This window comes from Poecilia mexicana, unplaced genomic scaffold, assembly GCF_051168715.1.
Source record: "Poecilia mexicana isolate PSO_F unplaced genomic scaffold, ASM5116871v1 scaffold_21, whole genome shotgun sequence".
Classification (NCBI taxonomy): domain Eukaryota; kingdom Metazoa; phylum Chordata; class Actinopteri; order Cyprinodontiformes; family Poeciliidae; genus Poecilia; species Poecilia mexicana.
Window position 1 is genome coordinate 14682661 of NW_028263390.1, and position 13742 is coordinate 14696402.

The following is a 13742-nucleotide window of genomic DNA, read 5'->3' on the forward strand; positions in this document are numbered from 1 at the left end:
CGAATTTGAGCAAGTTGAATTTTTAGGACACTGAAAATATTGCATTTGAATTTTTAAAAGTTGAATTTTTTTATATGCTGAATTTTTTTTAACACTGAAAAAATATATATTGAAAATTTTATCTTTGAAATAGGAATGTGAATTTTTTTAACATATGAAAATTGCAAACATGTACAAATAATGACACTGAATTTTTTTAAAAATTGAATTCGGATGCATTTTTTATTCAAATTCTGATGGCACATATTTACTTCCATAAAGAGCAGTCAGAGAAAGAAAACAAGATGAGCAACTATTACATGTCTTTGGACAAAATATGTTTTATAGAGGAAAAAAACAGTCTTTCAGCTTGAATTGTTTCCTCTCCGAACCCCACATTCAAGTTACTATGGTTCACATTTCAGTTTTTCAAAGTAAAAATGATACAGAAATTATGAAAAATAGTGGATGATACATTCACAGAAGTCAAGTGATGAATGGAAGAACAAAAGAGATGCATGGGTGGATTTAGACAATGGGGCAGGAAAAAGGTCTGAAAGAAATCCTAATATTTTTCCACATGTATCCTGATCTGGAAAATCATAACTGATGCTTTTACAGAATGCATTAGAATCATGTTTTTAGGCAGTGATTTTAGATTTATGCATTAAACATAATTAGAGCAAGATTTGTAACTTTGCTTATTTTTTTTTTTTCCCCAAGAGATGTATTTTTGAACATGCATGAGTTCGGGCAGGTTGACTTTATGGATGAGTGCTTTATACAATGAATATGGAATAAATCAATTTCCAGACTTTTTCAAAATACAAATAAATCTAAGTTTATTTTCAAACACAACGCACAAATAAAACTCAAACCGGGTCACAGTATTCTGAGCCTACCCTCTGACATTTTGCTTTTCAAAAAGCAAAAAAACCTGAAAGAAATTATTTACTTACAAAAAAATAGGATGTGAATAAAATATAAAAAAAAAAACCCTTCAAAACAACAAAACCGGATGCTCACTTCAGAAATTTTAGTCTCAGTCTCTCAGCCAGTGGCAGGGGACTGTCACTACAAATCACTGAATCATCACCGTCTACCACGATGACGGGGGAAGCAGGAGTCTGGAGAATCTCATCATCACTGACTTTAGCTGTTTGAACATCCTGACGGCTGTTTTTCGTCGATGCAGGTGTTTCATTTTCAACATTTTCCCCATGGCTCTGTGACTTTGGTCCAGTTAATTGAAGCGTTTGAGAAGACTTTGGATTAGCAGCTTTAACCTGATTGCAGGCTGGCTTTAGAGGGAAGTCGGATATTAAGCTTCTTATACTTTTGTCTGCCGGTTTTAGTTTTGGTCGACGTTGAGGTCCAGATTGCCGGTTTTCAACGTCGCTGTCCTCGCTGGATGAGCACGCGCTCATGCAGACGGTCTTCTTGCTGCTGCTCTTTTTGTCTCTTTGTCCTGGGTCAGAGTGGCATCTCTGTGGTGGAGCAGAGGACAAAGACAAAGCAGCTCTGACAAATTTAGATTTCGGAGGAGGCTTTTCATGTCCGTTAGATTCCTCCTTTGTCTTACTTTGAGAATCACATGGCAGAATTTTTGGCTCTTTTGATCTTTGAAGACTTTCTTTTAACATACATTGGATTTTGTTTGTTAGTGGCTCCTTTTCATTGCCAGTCAACGCGATGCCCTCACTGCTACTTCCACTGGACATTTCCCCAGTTTGCTTTCCGTGAGAAATGACCAACTCACAGTTCAGATGTTTTGAAACCTCAGCTGCAGCTTTCAGAGATTTGTCTGCGTTCCTCATGAGGACTCTGTCTCTCAGAGGACACTCGGTGTAGCAGAGCTCTGGCCGTTTGGTTGCACCTTGCGTTTCATCAGTTTTCCCAGGCTCTGCACCCTGGACCGCCGGTGAGGAAGGCGAGGAAGTGAAAGACAACGCATCCCAGTCGATATCGCTGAGATGCAGAGCGTCAATGACGGCAGAGACAGAAGGTGAAGCGCTCTCTGGTTCGACGTCAGGCAGAGTTTCGTGGACTTGACCGTCTTCTTTTTCTTTCCTGTGTTGCTTACGGTTCGCCGGAGAGTCTAAAATGATCAGTTCTGTTTTTTCGGAGCTTGAGTCGGAAGGGAGATGAGTTTGTGGCTGAGTGGACCTGTTCTCTGAGGACGTCTGAAGCGTCACCCGAGCCAAGAGATCTGCGACACCAGCAGAAACATCAGATGGTTTCTCCTTTTTCCGTCTCGCTTTCTTCTCTGTAAGAAAAAAAAAAAGAGAGACAGAGAGACAGGAATGTCAGAGGACTTTCCTGGTGTTTCTGTTTAACCGGCCACAATTGGATATTTCTGACACTCTCAATAAACATTTCTCAATTACTGAATTTTAAAAACGGACCACTGAGTGTGAGATATGAACAAACAGTTCATTTACTGTGACTGCCACCTGTTTCCTGTAGCAGTATATTTTATACATTTGCTCATGTCCATTATGTATTTGTCTCATTTTGTCTCTACAATAAAAGGTTGACCAGGAATTGTAACTGTCATTATGTAGACATATCAAATTTAATTTAAAATCTGGGATAAAAGCAAATAAACACATATGATTACTGTGGTGGCAAAAAAAAGAAAAAAAAAAAGAAAAGAAAGTAAGTAAGCAAATCCTGTGAGGCAGACACTTTTTGGCTGCATTAAAGGTTCTGGTGTGAAGTGATTGAGCTGCTAACTCTACATTTTCAGGTGTTAGAGCTGCTGTAAGCGAGAGCCTTAAAAACACATGTAAAACCTTCAAACAGCTTTGATCGACTGGGAAGTTTGTCAAATCAGCAGGGGAGCTTTTTATGGAAAATGAGATAATGCAAGTGCCTTATTAAATAACTATTTCACTGAGAACAACATGAAGTAGGATCTATTTAAGGTGAAAATAGGTGTCTTACGTTTAGTTTTGTTCTCTTCAAGCAGAGCTTTGCTTCTTGTGTAGCTTTCAACGATCTCCGGGAAAGCCACACGGAACAACGACTCTTCCTCCACCGTCCTCACCTCATGTTGGTCCTCTGCGGGTCGTTCCTCTGGAAACACAAAATGTTCTGCAGAAAACAGGAAGAAATTTAGCTTAGGACATGTTAGTCTTATGTCTGGCTAACTAAACTCAGAGCTATGGTCCTTTCTTGTGTCTTTAGTTTTAATTTTTTTTTTGTTATGAATCTCAATTGTTATCTTCATCCCTCACCAGAGATTACAACTACTCATGTATTTTCTAATATTTTTCCTCAATAAATGTCAGTTTTAATGTTGCAAGTCTTTTTTTAAGGAAAAAAAAACATTCTACATATGCAAAGTGATAGCTTTACAGTCCAAGGAAACATATCTTCACCAGGAAAAAAACAACAACAATAAAGCATGAAATTTTGAAGAGGTTCAATGCCAAGAAATTAAATCTTAAATTGAAAACAGAAATCAAATTGCTGCAATAATGACTAAAAAATACATTTTAAAATGTTAGTCAATAACATATGAAAGACCCAAAGCAGAAAACACAATAAAATTCACCTCACAACATTTATTTTATTATTTTTGCATCACTTCAACCAAACCCCCAGATTACCGAGGAAACAGGAAAGTGAAATCAGCAAATATGGTCTCAATTTCCTTGAATTGTGAACAAATAATCAGAATACTGCAAAAGAAAAACTACTTCAAACCTGCCATACGTATAAATTATCATGTCTGTTTGCATATCTGAAGATTTGTCACAAGTATATTTAAGAAGTTCTGTTTAAAAAACCTAAAATATCTTATTTAAAATGGCCCTTTATTTATTTACATTTCTTTTATAAACTAAATGGAATCTAACATTGGGGCCACTTCCCTGATTTGGTCATAGACTTGCATAATTAGTCTGTGTAATTCAGACATACCTGCCACAATCTGACCACAATTCAAATAACACAACTTATATTTGTATTTAAAAGTATTCTGTTACACACGATAAAAATCTGCAACCTGAGTCAGTTCGTTGAGACTTTCTCAGGTAAGTGATGTCAAACGGGCTTGTTAGTGACGTCTGCTTTGATTTGACAGACTTCCCAGCTCAGAGAGGAAGCCGGTTTAGCACCTAGAAGCTGTTGTGACTGATCTGTCACCTCTGAGCCCCACCTCACAGCCAGTCACTAACAGACAACCCGGTGACAAACGCCCTGCACCCCAACTTAGCGCTGCAGTCGTGTCACCAGCTCACAAATCCAGCGGGGGGCGGGGGGGGGGGGGGGGTTCACTCCCCGAGCATATAACGAGCCACGAAGAGGACCAATTAAACACAAGGGGTCATTTATTCAGGTAAGAAGTGAAGATTGTAACTGACCTGGAGTGTTCCAGATGACTTCAAAGCAAGCAGCAGCGTTCCTCACCCTTGGTTTCAGTATTCTTTTACCGAAAAATACGTTATTTTAAAGAAAAGCACATAAACAGCAATATTATCACAATAATGCAGCTTTTCAGCTTTTAAAAAGTGTCATAAGACTACCGGATAGGCATGATTTGAGAGGGCACGTCTCTTCCGTATTTTCTGTTCATCAGCTCAGTGTAGGTCATCAGGACCAAGACCTTTTCACTCGTGTAGTGTTTTGGCCACTCCATCTTCTCGCAAGCGAATTTCTACAGAAAACCAGACGCAAGCTTTCTAATTCACGTCCACAAAAGGCAGCAAGAGGCGCTTAAATTAACGAAAAATGTAAAAACACTTTACCTGCATCAGCAGAATATTTGGCTGTCTCCTCTTAAAATGTGCCACAGGTTTATCCTTGGAAACCAGAAATTCGTTTATGATCTAGAATAAAACGTTCAAGTATTATTTCAGGTGTTACTGAAAGCAGAAGAAAAACTAAAAAAAAACTAAAACTAAAAATACACAAACCTCTGTAAATGGGAACTGCTGACTTGCCAGAGTTTTTCTAAAATATAAAAGAAAAGATCATAGACATTTTAAACCTTCGTTTCCCCCCAACAGCCAAACTTTTTAGATTTATATTTGTAAACATTCATACTAGTCTAGCACATAAAATCTTGTTTTAAATCTATTACAGTTTGTGAATCTAGATGCACAAGAACCAATAAGTTTATCTTCGACCAACTGTGGTGTTTGTGAGCCAAATTCAGTTGATTGAACTCGGTTTTATTTAGGGGTATCAACATAAAGGAGGCTAAATGTAAAAAATAAAGACATATCATGCATCAATTTTCATTTTTCTCACAATTACACAGTGTTTTACTTTGACTCAAAGTACACCACTAAATTATGTCACTATGTTAAAAAAATAAATAAACATTTGGGAAAATTTAAATTCACGAGTCAAAAGTACTTTCAGTTTATGAATGTTAAAATATTGTTGTCATAATAATTGATCTTATTGTTTGTGCGTAAAATGTGTCTTTGTTGGATAAAGTTCTCAATTCAAATATTTTAAGTCTGAAATTTTCATAAATTTCCCTTTGCTGTGGGAAAATGTGTGACTGAATTAAGGTAGGTGGCTTATATGGCAAAGATCAAGCCCTTTTCAATTCTTCATGCACCTTTTCTGACAGACTGTTGTATGTAAATGTTCGTTTAATCCAGTCAACATGTTCACTTTATGATTTCTCTTCTCCTATTTGCATTTTTTCAGTCCTGTTAATTTTTATTTATTTTTTTAATCAACATTTAGATTTTCATGGTTTCGACCAGCTTTTTGAAACTACGCGTACTTCCTGACGTTTGCCTCCAGAGACGATGCCTGGCGGCTCTGTTCGTAGCAGTGCCAGTCACACGGACACCGATAATCGAAGTCCTGAGGTTGGCAGAATCGCCGACTGCCACAGAGCACGCAGCCGCCACGCTCGTGTGCCTTAGCTGAGCCTGAGAGCCAAAGAGAAACCAGTGTTGATTCCTGAAATTTCTCACATATGTGCATATTTTAACATGGCAGATTAAATAGCTTTCATTCAGCAACGTGTGAGACAAGTCACTGCCGCTTTGGTTTACTCACCAGGATGTCGACATAAGTTGCAGTGAGGAACTTTCTTTGCAACTCCGACGGGCACGTCAGGACTCTCCTGCTCCCACTGGGTGAACCTTTAGTGACAAGAATAAGATTTCCTGAGGATCTACAACCCTAGTTAATGTAATACATATTAGCAACCATATGAGTAGGACCTCTGTAGAAGTGACTGTCCTCTCAGGGTCTGCATAAGCCTCAAGGCCTGCTCTCTGCCAACACCAGGTATACCCTGAGGGAACCATTAAAATGTACATTAAGAAATAGAAATTTAATTAGAAATATTATTCTGAAGTAACTATTTTAAGCTGTGTCTTCTCTACCTTAGGAATATAATCACAACCGAGGAGAATGGCCAAGCCAACAAGATTCTCTCTTGACAGGTGTAGCTCAGTTTGCACTCGAGACGTCTGGTAGCAATCGACCTGAGGGTCCTGGGAGAACAAATAAAGTCAAAAATTGACACATCAGTTCCATCTGGATTAGGATTAGGAGTGTAAATGACAGGGTATTTTCTACAATAATGAGGAATCTCTTACTGTCTACAAAATGAAGCGGCAAATGAGAATTTTGTAACCACAAGAATGACACAAAATCATGTATTTGGTGATGTTAATTGATCTTTTTGTTAATACTCCACACTAACTGCAAATAAATAATATATGATTAATCTATTAGCTGACTTATTATGTCAAACTGGCATGTATTGATTTTGTCAAAAGCAGAACATTATTAGTATTCAGTGTAGTCTTATTGAGATCTTAGCCCCAACGTGTGCCACGGTTTTCTCTTAACTTCCAGAAACATACTTTACTGTTCATATTGAAGTTCCTGTAGACCGTCCTAGCCCCATACAAGAATGCATCTCCATCGTTGGTGATGCAGCCATCAACCAGCCCTGCTGAGTCCAGGTAAGCACACATGGCCTCTGCTTCCCCAGCTGCTGTCACCCATGGCACACCCAGGTAGTCCAACATCTCTGCACACTGTAGGAAACACAGAGGTTGACAAAGAGCTGGGGGGGAATTATTTACAGTCGGTTATTAGAAAGACTCACCTCTCGTAGCACAGCATTAAAGCGCCCTCTGCTGGTAGTTGTGGATGACTTTGAGGAATGGGCTTTCCTGGATCCTCCGAATCTCATTTCTGTCCTTTTGCTCATCGTTTCTGACTTAAGTTTGGGAGCTTCTCCCTCCATGACAAAGACGAGCTTCACCCCCATCAGTGTGAGCGACGACACTCGGAAAAATAAATTCCTGCACATTAAACAGCATTGCGTTGGTTTTTACTTATAACACAGAGTTTTCTGTTAAATTAATAAAACTCACATTTTGTATTAGTTTGATAGCTACAGATCAAGTTATAATTTGTTTTTGTTTGTCATTTTGTTGCATCAGGATAAAATCTACCTTTCTAAAATCAAACTTCAATGCACACATTCCTGGTGACATCACATAAGGCAACTGACAAAAAAAATAGCCATTTGTAATTTTCTTGTTTTTTTCCCACATAACTGGTACATAGTTCATCAAAATTCCTAGTTAAAATGTGTTTCTTTTAGTTACATATTTGTGCAGCAAAATGTTAAAACCACATATGGGATCACTGCATAGCTCTCAAGAAAATTTGTTGAAGAAGCTATAGTAAAATTAGGAAAAAGTTGCTACACTTCTCCCTCACAACAAAAGTCAATCGGCTTGGAAAGGTTTCTGGTAAATACAATAAAAAATACTGTATCTTTTCTGCTTAAATTAAAAGCTATTAGATCATTTTTATACATTTACAGTTTAAGTTTGTGTACATACAGTGGTACTGTGGTGTTTTTACTCAAACCTATTATCTCAAACCTATTATATACTATGAGAATGTTATAGTGACCGTGCCTACTTCAGTTTGAATGCAGTGTCACTATAGGGTCAAATTACATTACCGTACCATATCATGTTTATCTATACAGCCTTTTAAAAACAATGCAAGGTTGACCAAGGTGCTGCACATCTAGTAAAAACAGGCTGATATAAAAATGAAAAACAAAATCTTAAATCCTAAATACACAAACATAAGACAAAAAATAGATACACAATGTTAATAGATATTACTATTTAAGTATATAAGTATATGGAACCAATCATCCCTCAACTCACTTCTTACGATGTGGCTGTACTTTAATTTTTGTCCTCAAACTCAGGCATGGAAATTCAAATGTTGCAAAATCTACAGTGGAATATCTTCCCAGACTGTCTTTCGTTAAGAGTGTTTTCTAATGTCATCTGATCAGCTCAATTATTATGCCTCTTGTGATGTCATCAAGACAAGTACACACAAAGCTGAACTTTCTGGGGGGTTTCTTTCAGTACATCTTTTTGGGTTTTTTTTTTTTCAATCCATTTATAATTTGAGAGATTCTTGAGTGGAACATAATTCATTACCCAGATGTACTTTTATACTCAGTGTGAAAAAAATGCATGGTCTCTTTAAAAAAAAAAAAAAAAAAAAAAACTGCAAATCGAAACGCCTGTGAGGAATCAGAGTGGGTAAAATAAGCTGCTATGGTCTGTCAAACAAAATATTCTAATTTTCTTTTTTTTCTTTTAAGAACAATACATGAACATTTACCTTAGATGTGGCTTCGTGACTCTGCCCATCATGGCCTGGACGTGCTGAGCCTCACAGACCCATAAGCTCAGGTCTACCGCCAGAGTCTTTCCGCTCAAACTGTACAACGGCACTGCCTCTCGGACGGGCTCAACGATGGACCACAAGTCGTGAACACCCATGATTAATGCTTGTAAAATGGAATCAAGTTAAGAAGATAAACAAAATTATAAAAATAAAAAAAAATAATAATAAAAAAGGAACACGGAACAGCTTGGCAAGTCGAAGTTTTCAAACACTGGCGCCGCCTCCGTTAGGCTGCGTCCCAATTTGTTTTCATACGCTTCTTTTCTGTAGTGACAACTGTCTTTACATCTTACATAGACTATATGCAATATATCAATTTAATAAAATGATTAAATATAAATCCCTCTTCGGAATATTGTGGTTATTAAAGCTTTCATACGAACCTTGTGGGAGAGTAGGAAAGATAGCCACAAAGTAGATCGAAGCCTGACTTTCAAACAGCGAGACGTCATTTTCATGCGCCTTCACAGATTGTTGCTATGGATACTCAGAGTTTGTTTATGCGCTGAGGAGTTTATCAATGGCCTCACAAACGCAAATAGAAATCATTGGCGTAATTAAAGACCCAAATTTCCATGCTGCCAGAAGTATAGCCGAGGTAAAATGACACGTGTATTATGTTCCTCCTGTTGATTAAATAATTATTTTAAAGTTCCACCTCTGTCATTGTAGGGACTCAAACAACAGTTTCCTGATGATCTTTTGGATCCAGTAATTGTGCCACTTCTTGAATTTGACTGGCATGAATACCTATGCAAGAAGAAACGGGTAGGTTATTTCATTCAGCAAATTATTCAGAAAGAACACAAGCTAAAGTAAAAACTGTCGACCGAAAAGAAAACGATAAATAAATCTTAAAAAATCTCATGTGAAAAGTATGGCATGCAGTCTTTCAATCCTCTTAATTCCCTTAATCCAGTGCAGCCAGCATCGTGGAGGCCAAGAAACACACCAGAAAGGTCGGGTCTGAGACTGTATACGGAGCAGGATTGTATTATAAAGCAATAAGCTGATTGTGGAACATGGTGGTGGCAGCATCATGTCTTGGGTATTCTTCTCTTCAGGAGCCAAAGGGAAGCTGGTCAGAATTGAAAATGGATGGAGCTAAATACAAGTCAAATCTGAAAGACAGTGTGTTAGAGGCTTCCAGTAGGAAACTGCCTCTGCAGATATAGGGAGAGCTGCAATGTGGTAGTTTAAATTGAAGCATATTCATGTGTTCATTATGACAGTCAAAATTGGTATTCATAGATACTCTTCATTCAGTCTGACTGAGATTGATCTATTTTAATAAGAAGAATGGATAAAAGTTTCAATCTCCCTGTGGAAAGCTGGAAGAAACATATTGTAAAAAAAATACCTGTGGGCATTGAGAAATGCAATAGTGAACATTTTAAATATGAAGGAACTGTACAAATCATTGCAAAAATGATTAATACAGTTATTACTGATAAAAATCAGTAATAATATACAATAAATACGAACTTGAACAGATCAGCGTAAGTTAAAATGAACCAGTTAAACAACAAAACAAATAAAAATATAAAATATGTGCAATAATATAAAATAGTGCTTTGAAAGAAGTTCACAAAGTTCTTGGAGAAGGTGTGGGGAGTTTCTGAGAATCTCGAGTGCAATATTACTGCAGTGGATCTGAAACAGATCCTTGGGAGAAAGTAGGTCAACTCTAATGATCCTTTCAACTCCCCTCAATATCCTCTTGCTGGTCAATTACTTCCAACAGATTTTCTATGAAAATCATGGATGAAATATGGCACAATAAGCAACTCATCAGACATTTCAAACCACTCAAAGACTGGTAAAACAAGCTAAGCATTTCAAACCCTGTGATTAATAAAAGAAAAACACTATTTCTCAAATATAGCATGATTAAAAAGTGTTATCACTTCTTAGAAATTAAACTGTTTACTGTCTACATTTCTAATGCCAGTGTATGTGATGAAAAATATTGTTATAAATAACACACAACTGAGCGTGGACAAAGCTTGCGACTGTGATCCTGCACCCCTACCACAGATATGATCTCGCTGCAGTTTGACGCCATTGTTATTCTAAAATGCTGATTCACAACACGGCTATTGTTGTGAACTTGTGATTTCAGGAGCTGCGTGGTGATGTGTGGGAGTATCCCAGCAATGTGATATGCTTCCTTAATGGCGTTCTCCTCGGTAATGAAAAACAACTCGCCAGCTGGGCAGAGAATCAGTGGAATTTCACCCTCGCTCATCCAGAGGATTTCTATACGGCTATCACCGAGGAGTACTATGCCAAACACCTTCAGAAAACTGGAGTAGGCTGACACCACAGTTACAAGAACTCATAAACAAATATAGGCATCTAAAAAAAAAGCATGTTTTTAGATGTTTTTAAATTGCCATCTAAAAACATGCATGCTAATTTATTTATGCTGTTTTGTAGGCAAGAAATATGCTGTCTGCAAGCAAGTGGCTCGCATCTGATCCTATATATTGTCACTTCTAAATTTTGTCTCAGAGTAGAACATTAAAATAAATGAGCCACTAAAAGAAGAAGACTCACAGTAGAGAAACATGAAGACATAAAGTGTACTGAGACAATCAGTTTCACTTTTCAGTAATACGTGGCTACAGGAAGCCTGCTTCTAGAGAATTGTTGTTAGCATCTGCTGGTAGATTTAGGCACAGTAATTAATGCATTGAGATGAAGTTCATGTTTCCAGGAACTGTTTAGCAATCAAAGATCAGAAATGTCTTTGGCTTTCAGATGGAATCATTAAAAATCCTTTTTGTTTGTGTGCGGTTTGAGTGTTTTTAAGATACTACTTCTGTAAGTTTGTGACTATCTCTTGAAGAACTTCTCCATCTCTTGAAAAGTAGATTTTCAATCTAAATTATATTTTAATAAAATATAATAACGTTAGCAGTATTCCAACCCGTTATTCCAATCTTCATTCTCTCCACAATACTGCTGAAGTAATAAATTGTAAATATGAGTTCCTTCATTGTTTTGTACTTTATTCTGAGAAACAGACACTGTTATTATTTACTATTATTATGTGTAACCCTGCTTGGCTTTATATGCTGTTGCTGGTGGATCATAAACCCACCATTCCAGGTTGCTACAGGTCACTTCCTTAACTTTTTCACCTCGTTTATGGTCCTTTCAGTATCTGTTCAAATGTTTCAGTATTTCTCATGCTGAGTTTATTTTTAGTACTGAAGAGGACTTAATGGTATTATGGTTGCAAAACCAACTGATAAGATAAGAAGCTTTGAAACCCTGACTGAAAGTTATTTAGTGAATGCCTTATCGCCTTTAGACATATCTGATGTTTAAAAAAAAGATTGTTGATAGCGTAGGACTCTTAGTTTTTCATCAGTGTATGTTGAACAGTGAAAACAAAATTGGAACCAATTCAGCTCCTTTTTATGCAGTAAAGTCAGTGCATGACTGATTACATATCAATGGATGGTTGGTTGGTTTTGCATTTCTAAAATAATACAAGTAATCAGTGTTCAGAGTGAGTATCATGTCTTTATCTGTTGTTCTTCATTGCTACTAGCACTTGTTCGAGTATATCATCCTTGCATAGAAATTTTGTGCTTAGTATTGAGTTCAGACAATGTGTGAATTATTGCCATACCTAAGATTTCAAGGTGGCAAATTCCCCTAACATAAATCTGAAGAGTTTGTTTAAAAGTTAAAACTGCGATTGCTGTTGTTGTTAGTCAAACTTCCATTCTTTTCATTTTAGCACAAGTTTGTCTTCCTGGATGTTGTTGTAGCAGGAGAGGATCCTGGGAGGATATGTTTTGAGGTAAAACCTTTTCGATCAAATTTTACTTTTAAAGACGAACCTTATCGTTTAACATTATTGAACAATTTAGAATGTAAATATAAGAAAACGAAGTGACTAATACAGAACAGCATGTTGCGTCGTCTCTCCTCAGCTGTTCTCCGATGTGTGTCCAAAGACATCAGAGAACTTTGAGGCTCTGTGCACAGGAGAACGGGGACTGTCGGAGAGTGGCCTCCCACTCCACTACAAGGGCTCTCTGTTTCATCGCATTGTGCCCAACGGCTGGGTGCAAGGTGGAGGTGCTCTAAGAGCCGACTCTGTCACCTCTTACTTTTCAAGTGCCTCGTTAATATTCAGGACATGTATAACAGGATTACATAATTCAGAAACTCATTTACATGCAGGAAGTTAAATGATGTAGATCTATTTATGCAATGAATACCTTTTAACATGGGTGTCTGATTTTAGGATTTGTGGCACAAAGAAAAATAAAATGCATAAAATGTTCAATTTACTTCTGGGATTAAAATATATTTGACATGAGTGTGTCCAATGTCACTGGCTTTGTCTAACTTTCCATTTTACTCTGCAGATATTTCTCCTAATAGTAGAGGTGATGGGGGCGAGTCAATCTATGGACCAACTTTTGAAGGTACCAACAATTCCTGAAGATGGAATTAGTGACTTCATATAGTTTGTACCACCTCAACATGTGACCATCTCACCTGTCAGATGAAAGTTTTGCTATTTCCCACTCAAAACGGGGCACTCTGGGAATGGCCAACAAGGGTCCCCACACCAATGGATCCCAGTTCTACATCACCTTGCAGCCGGCACCCTGGATGGACAAAACCTATGTTGCCTTTGGGTTTGTGTCACAAACTTGTTTCAGTAGTCATTAAGTGAATCACCAAGTGATGATATATATTATCTCTGATTAAATTTCTTTTTTCTACTTTTTAGTCGAGTGATTGAAGGTGTAGAAGTCCTGAAGAAATTAGAAGAAAGTAAGACTTCCAATGAAAGACCCAAATATGAATGTAGAGTGTCAGCTTGTGGAGTGTTACCAATGTAGTGCCCATTAATTACTCACTTTATTTAGTATTTTATCTCTTTTTGATGGAGTAAATTCAAGGAGAAACTCACTTCTGTGTTTATCCGTACTTTCTTGCTCAGACAAAACCCTTTAAATGTACCGTAATTCTATTATTTTGCTTTATTTGACTTGTGAGAATCAGAGTAC

The 13742-nt window shown here is 37.3% G+C and overlaps 2 protein-coding genes across 3 annotated transcripts; one reads left to right on the forward strand and one right to left on the reverse strand.

The window, feature by feature from the left end:
• Positions 1-794: 794 nt before the first annotated feature.
• On the reverse strand, positions 795-9166 carry gen1 (GEN1 structure-specific endonuclease). Its single transcript, XM_014993928.2, has 14 exons — positions 9084-9166; positions 8635-8803; positions 7076-7274; positions 6828-7004; positions 6342-6452; positions 6177-6250; positions 6010-6095; positions 5729-5879; positions 4902-4938; positions 4734-4814; positions 4512-4642; positions 4350-4411; positions 2926-3075; positions 795-2245 (listed from the first exon to the last, which is right to left on the reverse strand). Exons 2-14 carry the CDS (start codon positions 8793-8795, stop codon positions 1002-1004), a joined length of 2664 nt encoding a protein of 887 aa, XP_014849414.2. The 5' UTR covers positions 8796-8803; positions 9084-9166; the 3' UTR covers positions 795-1001.
• Positions 9167-9191: 25 nt separating this feature from the next.
• Positions 9192-13706, forward strand: ppil6 (peptidylprolyl isomerase (cyclophilin)-like 6). Of its 2 annotated transcripts, none has more exons than XM_088001854.1 (8): positions 9192-9298; positions 9373-9468; positions 10823-11011; positions 12455-12517; positions 12651-12798; positions 13092-13151; positions 13232-13373; positions 13463-13706. In XM_088001854.1, exons 1-8 carry the CDS (start codon positions 9221-9223, stop codon positions 13572-13574), a joined length of 888 nt encoding a protein of 295 aa, XP_087857980.1. In that variant the 5' UTR covers positions 9192-9220; the 3' UTR covers positions 13575-13706. The 2 variants fall into 2 exon arrangements, with proteins under 2 accessions (XP_087857980.1, XP_014849416.2); XM_014993930.2 differs by having other exon boundaries at positions 13232-13367.
• The last annotated feature ends 36 nt before the right edge of the window (positions 13707-13742 follow it).